Source organism: Xenopus laevis, chromosome 2S (assembly GCF_017654675.1).
Source record: "Xenopus laevis strain J_2021 chromosome 2S, Xenopus_laevis_v10.1, whole genome shotgun sequence".
Classification (NCBI taxonomy): domain Eukaryota; kingdom Metazoa; phylum Chordata; class Amphibia; order Anura; family Pipidae; genus Xenopus; species Xenopus laevis.
The window spans coordinates 4,283,580-4,296,829 of record NC_054374.1 but is presented as its reverse complement, the minus strand read 5'-3'; the positions used below and the strand labels follow the sequence as shown (position 1 = coordinate 4,296,829).

The 13,250-nt window shown below is 41.7% G+C and overlaps 1 protein-coding gene across 3 annotated transcripts in view; it reads left to right on the top strand.

The window, feature by feature from the left end:
• fam222b.S (family with sequence similarity 222 member B S homeolog) overlaps window positions 1-9,535 on the top strand; it is a 34,863-nt gene extending 25,328 nt beyond the window's left edge. For 2 of the 3 annotated variants that reach the window (XM_018248358.2, XM_018248359.2), the window contains exons 2-3: window positions 2,565-2,692; window positions 5,653-9,535. In XM_018248358.2, coding sequence (XP_018103847.1) covers window positions 2,611-2,692; window positions 5,653-7,511 — 1,941 coding nt within the window. In that variant the 5' untranslated portion in view covers window positions 2,565-2,610 and the 3' untranslated portion in view covers window positions 7,512-9,535. Of the gene's footprint in view, window positions 1-2,564; window positions 2,693-5,648 lie in introns of those variants that run through there. The other variant, XM_041583319.1, reaches the window with a different exon arrangement.
• The last annotated feature ends 3,715 nt before the right edge of the window (window positions 9,536-13,250 follow it).

Below are 13,250 nucleotides of genomic sequence, written 5' to 3'. Positions count from 1 at the left end.
CCAATATAGGTCACCCAGCGCTCTATTGAGAACACGCCATATGCTAAGGGGGGTTTTTTTTTCACTTCTGAGAAAATGAATTCTGGGGGTTTAATGTAGGAGGAAGTGTTTTCAAATCACCACTTGACTGTCTCGTTTGCAATCATGTCACACGAGCTGTTGAGCTGCAAAAATGTTAAAGTAATGTAAAATATTATGATTACAATTTTGTGGTTACCATTGCAGGGTTTTTTTGTTTTCTACTTCTGTATAAAAATACTGAAATACCTTTCATGTATGATTAAAACAAAAAAAAGCTGGGTTTTCTATGTTTTAATTAATTACACCTTAAAAAAAATTCTAAAAACAATCAGCCTGTGAGTCATCTGGTCATAGATTTTACTCTCAGAAACATTCCTGGAACAATTCATCACACACACAATCGATGAGTGTTTAAAGGAGAATTCAACCCTAAATTTAATAAAACCTCTACCCTACATAGACCCTCCTGCCTGTCACCTCCGGCAAATGCCCCTAACGTTTTACTTACCCCTCGGTGCAGATTCAGGCATCGGCACCATCTTCTCCTCTTTGAAGACCACAGTGGCGGGCCATGCGCAGTTGGAGCAATTTTCTGTGTTGCATCAACTGCGCATGCATCGAAGCTCACGAAAATTGCCGACATGCCGGTCTCATTCCGAAGATTCCCGAAGAGAAGAAATGGCGCCCGTGAACTCCGATGCCTGAATCTGCACCGAGCATTTGCCCGGGGTAACACTTGGGCTGGGTCTATGTATGGTAGGGGGGGTAGCGAAATTTGAACTTTAGGTATAAATTCTCCTTTAAGTGCACAAAAAGTCTGTTTTGTTTTTTTTTGTTTTTTTTTAATAAAAACTGATAATCCTTTTGGCTGTAGCACTGGTTCATAGAGAGAAGTTCATATGCATATTTTAGTTCAGAAGCATCAATGTAAGTGGAGGTCACCTTTCAATAGATACATTAAAGGAGAAGGAAAAGCTAAAAGTAAGTAAGCTTTATCAGAAAGGTCTATATAAATACACCAGTAACCCCTCAAAGTAATGCTGCTCTGAGTCCTCTGTCAAAAGAAACAGCACATTTCTTTCCTTCTATTGTGTACTCATGGGCTTCTGTATCAGACTTCCTGTTTTCAGCTTAAACCTCCAGGGCTATGGCTTGAGCATGCTCAGTTTGCTCCTCTCTCCCCTCCCTCCTGTAATCTGAGCCCAGAGCTATGAGTGAGCAGGGAGAGACTCAGGCAGGAAGTGATGTCACACCAAGCTAAACAATCAGAGAGAGTTTCTAGAGCTGTTTATTTATACTGCTTAATATTTTACCATACTTAAGTAGTCTTCTACCTTGCACTATTGTGGCTAATGTATTGCAAATAAACTGCTTCGGTAGCTTTCCTTCTCCTTTAAAATCCGATTAAAAAAAGATAGTGGAAGCAGTAGGAAAGTTGATTAGAATTACACTTTTGAATTCATTATGCAAAATCTTATTTTGGTTTATGCACCTTTTACATGGGTACTGATATTTTACTAATGAAAGTGCTCTGAAGTGTTTCTGGACAAAAGTTTAGAATTTAACCCTCATCGTTTTCTGGTTAGGACGGGCCCACCAGGTTGTAAGGAAAAATCAACTTCCAGGCCCACCTCACTAGTCCAACTGCCCTCCAGTAACATGGTAAGTTAGGTTAAAAAAAAGTCACAAGTCCACCACGTTCAAAAAACCCCATCTGAAGCCTCTCCAATTTGACTCAGAGGTGAAAAGAAATCTTACCCTTTACCAGCTTAGTTGCCCTTCTCTGTCCCCTCTCTAATACAATAATGTCCTGTTTGAGTGATGGAGACCAAAACTGTACGGCATATTCTAGATGGGGCCTTACAAGTGCTCTATACAGTGGGACCCCCTCCTCCTGTGAATCTTATTTGCCCTTGATGCTGCTCCTCCAGTCCGCTCCTTGCCTGCTGCCCCACTAGAAGGGGGTCCTTGGCTGAAGTGATTGGGGCAGATGGTAGTTTTGCATTGGGAGGTGGTCTGGTGCAGTTTTCGTGTGGGGGGTCTGCAGTGTAGAGGTAGGGTTCCCATTGGGGCCAAAATACCTCAGTCCGACACTGTGATCTTACATAATATTTTTTAAGCAATGGCAGGTTTTAGGGTCGGCACAAACTCAGATTCAGGGAGATTAGTCGCCCGTCGACAAATCTCCTCTTCTTTGGGGGGCGACTATCTCCCTGAACTGCCTCCCGCCGGATAGAATGTAAATCGCCGGCAGGATCGCCCTTGGATCGCTTCGTTTTCTGAAGTCGGCCTGAAGTTTCCTCACGAGGCAACTTCAGAAACTGAAGCGCTCTGAGTGCCACCCTGCCAACGATTTACATTGTAGCTGGCGGGAGCAGTTCAGGGAGATTAGTCACCCGAAGAAGATTTGTTGCCGGGCGAGTAATCTCTCAGAATCTGACCGTGTGCCCTGACCCTTAGACATTTTTATTGTGAAATATTTGTGTTATCAGCCAATACACAGTAGCTTCATATAATGTTACCTACTTGTTGTTGTTGTGCAGTGCAAGAAGGAGTGGGATCCCCATGTGGTGTTAGTGCCAGTCTGCCATGCTGGCCTGTCTGCCAGGACCAGGTGACCTCTCTCTTCAGCTTCTTTCTCACCCGCAGATGAACACTGGACTTCAGAAATGTAAGTACAACCAAATCTCATTATAATCTCAATTTAGCTGCCTACGGTACATACTGTTCATGACTGTCATAGGCAGCAGGTTTCCAGCTCAACTGCTGGAGATGTGACTGCAGGACGAGTTTACTTTCAGGGGCAGATTTATTAGGGTCGAATTGACCCTCAATATGGTCAAAATTGCCAAATTTAACTAGGGAGTTATTCAAACTACATTTGCGTTTTTATTTATTTTTTTATTTATTTTATTTGATGATTTTCGAGATTCATTGTACTCTAATTCGACTTCACCACCAAATTGCTGTTTAAGTCAATGGGAGAAGTCCAGGGATCAATTTGGAGTTGTTTGCAGCCTTCCTGACTTTCAGGTTTTTTCCGGCGAAAAAACTCAAATCGAGTTTTTTTAAAATTCGATTCAAGGTTTCGGGCGATTCTATTCATTCGACTTTTAAAAATTTGATTTTATCAATAAATTTCTGTCAAATTTCAAGTTCATGGGAGTTTTACGCCTCCCCGTGTTGGAACACATTATGAATTGAATACTCCATTAACCTGTGGCTTAAAGGGGTTATTCACCTTTAAGGTAACTTTTATTATGTTATAGAACGACAAATTTTAAGCAACTTTTCAATTGGTTTTCATTATTTTTTTTTTATTTTTTTTTTTTCATAGTTCTATAGCTATTTGCCTTTTCCTTCTGACTCTTTGCAGCCTTCTATTCAGGCCTCTCCTATTCATATTCCAGTCTCTTATTCGAATCAATGTATGGTTGCTAGGGTCATTTGGACTCTAGTTACCAGATTGAAATAAGTCAAAAACCATAAATAATAAAAAATGAAAACCAATTGCAAATTGTCTCAGAATATCCCTCTCTACATCATACTAACCGTTATCTCAAAGGTGAACAACCCCTTTGGCTCCTACAACTGCAAAACTACCTTGTATGATTTTGTCATGAAAAGAGGGGAGAATTTTGCTGGAACATTATTATTAAAGCACAAACACACAATCCTTATCACCAGCAGTGGGGAAAGAGCCAAGTCAGTTGGGATAAGAGCGCTTAAAAATCCCAATATTCTATCTGTGAATAATCAATGTAATTACTGTCAGCTGTGTAGCATATTCTAATATACTAATTAGAAAATCAATGAATTCTGAAAACTCTTCTGAGAAGCTGCTTGCAGGAGAACTGTGTATCAAATTCTAAGAAATTAAATGATTTTAGCGTAAATTCAGAATGCATCTTAATTCACAAGAGTGTGGAGCGTTAAAGGAAAAGAAAAGCTACCAAAGCATTTTATTGCCAATAAATTAGACACAATAGTGCAAGCTATAAGACTATATTCATTGTGCAGAATACTTTCCCATACCTGAGTAAACCACTCTAGAAGCTCTGTTTGTTTAGGATAGCAGCTGCCATATTGTGTGACATCACTTCCTGGCTGAGTCTCTCCCTGCTCACTCATTGCTCTGGGCTCAGATTACAGCGGAGAGGGGGGGAGATGAACAGTATTGAACAGATCGAGTGTTGTTCTTAGATCTACCAAGCAGCTGTTATCCTGTGGGAAGGTAACCAGATAGCAGTTCCCTAACATTGTTCTGTTGTTTGGCTGCTGGGTGAGAAAGGGAGGGGGTGATATCACTCCAACTTGCAGTAAAGCGTGACTGAAGTTTATCAGAGCACAAGTCACATGACTGGGGGCAGCTGGGAAACTGACTGTCTAGCCCCACGTCCGATTTTAAAATTAAATATAAAAAATCTGTTTGCTCTTTTGAGAAATGGATTTCAGTGCAACATTCTGCTGGAGCAGCACTATTAACTGATGCGTTTTGAACTAAAAAAAATTCCCCATGACAGTTTCCCTTTAAGGCTGCTTAAAGAGAATATGAATCCTCCCAAAAAAACACACATTTTACCCTCTAAAGTAAAGAGGTCCAAACAAGAATGTTCTCCTTTGAGAGAAATCTGCTTGCCAGCCCTTTCTTAGTCATCTTGGTCAGTTCTCAGTCTATCATGTTACTTTAAGTATCACACTGATGTTGATTTATGGCTGCCAGAATCATTTTACCCTTGAAAAAAATATTTTGACATATGCAAGTTGTGTATGGAAGATATACACCTCTTACAAATCCGATGTTCTAAGGGGCATATTTATCAAGGGTCGAATTTCAAATGGCTACACAGCAGCTTGTTTATATAAACTATAGTAGTACTTATCTGTTATCTACTGTGTATCCTGTGCTTGAATGGCTGCCCCCATGGCTACACAGCAGCTTGTTTATATAAACTATAGTAGTACTTATCTGTTATCTACTGTGTATCCTGTGCTTGAATGGCTGCCCCCATGGCTACACAGCAGCTTGTTTATATAAACTATAGTAGTACTTATCTGTTATCCACTGTGTATCCTGTGCTTGAATGGCTGCCCCCATGGCTACACAGCAGCTTGTTTATATAAACTATAGTAGTACTTATCTGTTATCCACTGTGTATCCTGTGCTTGAATGGCTGTCCCCATGGCTACACAGCAGCTTGTTTATATAAACTATAGTAGTACTTATCTGTTATCTACTGTGTATCCTGTGCTTGAATGGCTGCCCCCATGGCTACACAGCAGCTTGTTTATATAAACTATAGTAGTACTTATCTGTTATCTACTGTGTATCCTGTGCTTGAATGGCTGCCCCCATGGCTACACATCAGCTTGTTTATATAAACTATAGTAGTGTTTCTGAAGCAAAACATGCTATTTTTACCAGTGCAGAGCAACAGTCCATTATATTTTAATCACTTTGAGACACTTTCAGTCGTCCACAAAATGAGGAGTCAGTGGGAGTTGAAGGATTTATGTACCGACTCCACAACCCTGTTTAATACATTTAATGGCATTTTTTTTTCTTTACAGATATACTTTCCTCTTAAATCTCCATATTGAATAAAAATGTCTCTGGTTTCTCGTTGGCAGGGGATACTACACAGAAGATGAGATCTGCTCAGCATCCTACTCCAGCAGAATTGGATGCTTATGCTAAGAAGGTTGCCAACAATCCCTTGACCATAAAAATTTTTCCAAACAGCGTTAAAGTTCCCCAGCGGAAACACATCCGTCGGACTGTGAACGGACTAGACACGTCGGGCCAGCGGTACAGTCCGTATCCGTTGCAGGTCAGCACAAAGGCGGGACTGCTGGCTATTGTTAAGTCCCCAGCTAAAGGTCTTTTAAAGGACTTTGACAGCCCCCGAGCCCGCCTCTTGCCAGAGTCTATGATGAATCCTCCCTCCGCTCCATACGTTGCACCTAGCACTTTAAACCACCCTCAAGGTCTTGCGCGCCCCCAGCAAGCCCTGCAGCATGCTCAGGCCCTCCATCATGTACAGAGCATGCAACAGCAGCAACAACAGACATTGACGCACTCTCAGAGCATGCCACCAGGTCTGCAGCACCCTTCGACTTTGCAGCACCCTCAGGGTCTACCGCAGGGGCTGCAGCATTCTCAGGGTCTGCAAAATACGCAGAGCATCCCTCAACCACAGACCTTGCAGCACACGCAAAATGTGCAGCACCCGCAAAGCATACCACAGACGCTGCACCATGCACAGGGTCTACCACCAACGCAACGTCCGCAGAATATTCCACAGAATCTGCAGCATCAACAGACTATAAACCAGACCTTGCAACACTCTCAGAATATGTCTCAAGCGATGCAGCATACACAAGGGTTGCAGCGCTCTCAAAATATCGGGTCACAACATTCCCAGAGTATGCCCCAACAGACGCCCCTACAGCATGCCACTGGAATTTCCCATCAGGCTCTCCCCCACCCTGCCAACAACCTACTGCAGCCAGGTTTACATGGAGCCAGAAAAATGCCAGATGCAGATGCACCTCCGAATGTGACCGTGTCTACCTCAACCATCCCCCTTTCTATGGCCGCCACTTTACAGCAGAACAGAGCGCCTGACCTAGGTAGCATTGTGCACCAGATAAACCAGTTCTGTCAGGCTAGGGCTGGCATTGGCACAACTTCTGTCTGCGAGGGACAGATTGCCAACCCCAGTCCTATCAGTCGTAACCTGCTTATCAATGCAAGCACTAGGGTCTCCACTCATAGCATTCCCATGCCTTCTTGTGTCGCAACTTCTGTAGACCATTCTGCTGCTGCTGCTATTTCCTCCGCAGCCTCTGGGAATATCCCTATGGTGAACATGAGCAGAGTGCCCACTTCATACCCTGCTGATCTAAAACCCATGGGCTGGAACCAGCACCAGCTGGCCCAATTACAACAGATGTGTGGGGAAACTGGTGTACAACCTGGAAAACCACCCCAGAGAGAAATGAATGCCCAGCTGTTTCCTGGCAAGGCTTCATCTTACCCTCAAGAACTGTGCATGAACCAGTCTTTTGCTCTGAAACCCCCTATTGAGAAACCCACCCCATCTCCTCCTGTGAATGGATTGCCAGGCCCTTTGCCATACACAAATGGACACTATTTCCAGCCGCTATGGAATAACATTTTGCCGACCCCAAACAGTGACAGTATGGGATCACAAGATCTTGCCATGCCTTTTCACGGGGGACAGGCAGCTGGTGGATCCTTAGATTGTGCTGGGGGGACTCACTATAGAGCTATTGGGAGCGGCTCTTCCAGCCAGAACAACATGATGCAGACCATGGATTACCTGAGCGGAGGGGACTTCCAGCAGTCCTGCTTCCGAGATGAGAGTATGGCCTCTATTGGAAAGGTTCAGAGACCCCCAATGAGCCGAGCCCCAGAACCAGCGGATAGCCGAAACATTCATGTTCAGCATCCAGGCTATAGATAGGCTACTGTCACTTTTGCAACTAAGAGGGTTTAGTCTTCATTTGAATGATTAGTAAGGCTCTTTTATCCTTTTCAATTGGCAAAATTGTTGTGATCATTATATGCTAACTTGGCTATAAGATGCTCTCGTTTCTATTATAACGTGCTCCATTCATATGAGGTTTTTTTTATTTAGTTTAATAAGGGTTGTGTGTTTTTAATTTAACTTGGTTTTTTTTTTCCCAAACCTTCTCAGTAGCTGAACAGTATTGTATTGACTTGCAATTCTTTACTGGCTCAAAGCACTGAAGGGCTTTAACATGCTGCTTTGTTTTAATGTGGGAACACTAAGCCCCCCAAAGTGTTATATCTATATATATTTTTTATTTTATTTCTTTTTGCTCTGGATATCCTTTAGAAGTTGTAAGAGGTCAGCCTTGTCAGGGAATTCTGATACTTAAAGGCCTCAAAAGGTCTTATGCCAGGGAGCATCTGTGCCTATTAGAGCTTCTTTTATGGTGAGTGTGTGGCTTTTAAGAATAGACACTGTATTTAACCAGTTTTATTGTAACTTACCCCGTTGTACTCTAAATGCATTCAGAAACATTACTGGATCCACACAAACTGAGGCAAGAAATATGAATAAGTCTGTATATTAAGTTCCAGAGTAGAGTTCTGCACGGAACCAATTTCTAAGACTCAAACCCGCGTCCCGGACCCACAACTGCCTTATGCACAACCCGCTGACCACCATCAAACAGGAAGTGATGGTGCTGCAAACTGGAAGTGATGTCATCAAAAATGGGCGGGCCAGTTTTGTAAAACTTTAAAAGGAGTAAAATATAGACTATATTACATAAGATAAGAAGTTTAGATGAGACCCGCAACTCACAGACCCTCGGTTATACCCACACCTGAAAATCATCCCCTCGTTTCGCAGGGTGCCCTCTTTTTTGCGGGTAACTGACCCGCTGCAGGATTCTATTCCAGAGTCCAATAACTTATGCAGCTCAGCCCTCTTTTTAAGCAATAGTAATTTTTCTTTGTGAACAAATTTAATATGTAGTTACTTATCCCCTGAGTTTATTTTCTCTTTATAAAAAGATTCTCTCTTTATAAAAAAAAAAAAGCTTCTTTTATGAGCTTGAGGTAAGGGCAACTAGCCAGGATCTCTTGTGTAATTTTTTACTACTACCTGCAAGCGCTTGGAGACCTGTCTTTCCATTCATGTGATTATGAAACCGCTGCTTATTCGTTCACACAATTAAAATATAGGAATGCACCGAATCCAGGATTCGGCCTTTTTCAGCAGGATTCGGATTCGGCCGAATCCTTCTGCCGAACCGAATCCTAATTTGCATATGCAAATTAGGGACGGGGAGGGAAATCACGTGACTTTTTGTCAGAAAACAAGGAAGTAAAAAATGTTTTTCCTTCCCACCCCTAATTTGCATATGCAAATTAGGGTTTGGGTTCGGTATTCGGCCGAATCTTTCACAAAGGATTCGGGGGTTCGGCCGAATCCAAAAAAGTGGATTCGGTGCATCCCTATTAAAATACCTTGTGAGTGACAACCCATAGGAAGCGTCACAGCATTTTTTAACATTTGTTTTCATTTTCCAAAGATCTTTCAATGTAGATGTCCTTGGAAATGCCAGTTTTTCTCCAGACCCCTTCCCAACAGTTACCCAACAAATGTTCCATAAGAAATAAATCTTTTGACAGCCCAATTGCTTCAAAAAGAAACCCCAAGTGCCCACAAGGATTATGTGAAATGAAAAGTGAAAATTGAAGCTTTTTTCCTATATGTCCAGGGTCAGTTAAAAAAAAAAGAAAAGTGGCAGTGTCGAATTTTCACATGTCTTTGCCCTAAAGGGATGGGTAAACTTAAAATTAACTTTTAGTATTTTTTAAATTCTAAGAAACTCTTTTATTGGTCTTCATTATTATATATAGTTTAATTATTAGCTGCCTTCTTCTGACTCTTTCTAGCTTAGAAATGTGGGTCACTGACCCCCATCTGCAAAAGAAATGCTCTTAAGTTTACAGCTTTATTGTTATTGCCACTTTTTATTATTCATTTTTAAGGCCTCTCCTATTCCAGTGCATGGTTGCTAGGGTAATTTGAACCCCAGCAACCAGATTGCTGAAGTTGCAAACTGGAGAGCTGCTGAATGAATAGCTAAATAACAAAAAAATGAAAAGCAACTTGTCTCAAAATATCGTCTACATCATGCTAAAGGTTAACTCAAAGGTGAACAACCCATTTAAAGGAGAAGGAAAGCTACCGAAGCAGTTTATTGCCAATAGATTAGCCACAATGGTGCAAGCTATAAGACTATATTTATTCTTTAGAATGCTTTACCATATCTGAGTAAACCGCTCTAGAAATCTGTTTGTTTAGGATAGCAGCTGCCACATTGGCTTGGTGTGACATCACTTCCTGCCTGAATCTCTCCCTGCTCACTCATAGCTCTGGGCTCAGATTACAGCAGGGAGGGGAGGAGGGAGGGAGAGAGGAACAAACTGAGCATGCTCAAGCCCTAGCCCTGGAGGTTTAAGCTGAAAACAGGAAGTCTGATACAGAAGCCCATGAGTACACAATAGAAGGAAAGAAATGTGCTGTTTCTTTTGACAGAGGACTCAGAGCAGCATTACTTTGAGGGTTTACTGGTGTATTTATATAGACCGTTCTGATAAAGCTTACTTACTTTTAGCCTTTCCTTCTCCTTTAAGAATGAGATTCTGCATTGGTTTAGTCCTGGAACTTTTCTTGGAAAGATTGTGTTGTCCTGAAGAAAACTTGCACTAAAATTTGAATATGCAAAATTTCAAATCAGACCAAGCCATTTATGGAGCAGATTTACAGAGTGTATGCATTCCATCTAAATGTTTATTGTTCAGCATGATATACCCTGGCCAAAAAGTCATTGAGCTGTACTGGTTCATTCAACAATGTCATTACTATATCCTATGAGTTATTTCACACAAGCATTTGTTTCACCTGTAGAACCAGTATCATCCATTCCATGTAGGGATGCACTGAATCCACTATTTTGGATTCGGCCGAATCCTTTGTGAAAGATTCGGCAGAATACCAAACCAAATCCGAACCCTAATTTGCATATGCAGATTAGGGGTGGGAAGGGGAAAAATGTTTTACTTCCTTGTTTTGGGATTAAAAGTCACGCGATTTCCCTCCCCACCCCTAATTTGCATATGCAAATTAGGGTTTGATTCGGCCAAATCCCGAACCGAATCCTGGATTCGGTGCATCCCTAATTCCATGTTTATGCAGGGCAGTTATATTTGGCACCATTATGCTTTCTTGGGATACTTGTAATCGAGTGTCGTCATGGCTTGTGTGCTTGGTACTAGAGTACTGCTGTGTACTTTTGGCGTCACATTTATCAAGGGTCGAATTTTGAATTCATGTGAGTTTTTTTAAAACTCCCATAAACGTGAAATTTATTATACAAATCGAATTTTGTAAACTCTGGTGAATAGGATCGACCAGAAAACTCGAATCGAATTTTAAAAACTCGAATGAACTCCAAAAAAAAACTTGATTGTCAGGAAGGTTCCAAATTGATCCCTGTGCCTCTTCCATTGACTTAAACAGAAAATTCGGCAGGTTTTAGGTGGCGAATAGTCAGGCCAGTGTATGATAAATCTCAAAAATCGTATTTGAATTTTTTGAAAAACTCTAATCGAATTTGAATAACTCCCTAGTCAAATTTGAGTTTTGATCATTAAAAAAAACACAAATTCGCATTTTAAATTCGACCCTTGATAAATCTGCCCCTTGGACTCCTACCTAGAAGTCCAGAAAGGATGGAACTGAATCTTATAGCTTCTGTAACAGTATTTTTATATAAACCTACTGTTCACATACACATATGGGATGATTTGGGGTTAGTAGCCCAATCTACTCCATTCAAGAATCGGGTGGCATTCCAGGTAAAATAAGAGCTTCTTTATTGCCAATGGTGAGGGGTCTTACATAGCCTTACGCATTTCGGGACATGATCCGTTCAAAGGCTTAGTAGCCAAATCACCTAATCGGCTTCCCACTAACAATTGGCCAATAACTCAATAAGGACTTTTTGTAGTTAAATGAAACTGCAGTAGGCATAGCAGATTTTATTTTATGCTGTGAAGCTACTCCTTCCACTCATTCTCTATAACCAGAGTGGGTCATATTTTCCACCCTCTCTAAATCCTGGTTACAGTTTATAGCCTCCTGTTACAGTGAAGCTGAGCCGTCTGAAATTGGTTCTGGTACAGGTATGGGATCCGTTATCTGGAAACCAGTTATCCAGAAAGCTCAGAATTATAGAAAGGCTGTCTCCCATAGACTCCATTTAATACAAATAATGCAATTTTTAAAAAAAAAAAAAATGATTTCCTTTTTCTGTGTAATAATAAAACAGTCGCTTGTACTTGATCCCAACTAAGATATAATTAATCCTTATTGGAAGCAAAACCAGCCTATTGGGTTTATTTAATGTTTATATGATTTTCTAGTAGATTTAAGGTATGAAGATCCAAACTGTGGAAAGATCAGTTAACCGAAAAACCCCAGGTCCCAAGCATTCTGGATAACAGATCCCATACCTGTACTATACCAGCTTTACCCGACATGTCCATGACACTGTGCCTTAACCTCTAGTCGTCCCAAAGGGTAATCTCTAGCTGGGTGTTGCATCTACTGAGAAGCTCTTAGCATTTCTTCTGTAATTGTTGCAGTTGATATGTTACCCCCCTCAAAAAAAAAAAAAAAAGCCTTTAAGATGTCTTTTAGCACTGCAGCCAGTCTCCCTTGATATTTGAGAGTTGTAGTTCTGCAGCATTAAGTATGCCAAAGGTTCTCTTTCCCTGCTATAAATTGCTTGCTAGCTCCTCTGTTGATTCTCCTTTTCAGCAATATATTTCATACTGGTCTTACTGCAGGTTTTTAGTCCTGAGGACAGTGTTGGGTACCACTGCTTAGTGATTTCCCACAATACATGCCCAATCTTTACACTAATGCCCAACCTCGACCGTAACACACGCCCAACCTCGACCGTAACACACGCCCAACCTCGACCGTAACACACGCCCAACCTCGACCGTAACACACGCCCAACCTCGACCGTAACACACGCCCAACCTCGACCATTAGAAAAGACGCTTAACCTCATCCATCAGAACATACAATGGTAACATACAATGTAGTTATTCGGATTCACAGGGAGTTTGATTTACAACCAACTTCGGCTTCAGATTGATTTAAAGGCCATATGGAGCCTCTCTCAGAATTCCTTTTCCCATGTCCTGTGGATGCTGAACTCCTCTAGATACCCCAATTGCTTTATCCTACAATCTCCTGTAAGAGTTAACCAGGAATATGTGGGAAGCAGTTATTTGTTAAACCAAACCTTTGACTACTTCAGTGCTGAGGCTCTGCCAGACAGCTGCATCTCTTAGTCTGCGTAATGGCTTCTATAACATTTAGGCGTATCCGTCTTTTTAAAAGGTGGCAGATCTGTTTTAGGGCAGAGACACACGCTTGGATTCAGGTATATTTAGTCGCCCATCAACTAATCGCCTCTTCTTTGGGGCGACTAATCTCCCTAAACTGCCAGTGATTTACATTCTAGCTGGCGGGAGACCGTTCAGGGAGATTAGTCGCCCCGAAGAAGAGGAGATTTCTCGCTGGACGACTAATCTCCCCAAATGTGCGCGTGCGTCTCTGCCCTTAAAGTAAATTCTGTGACAT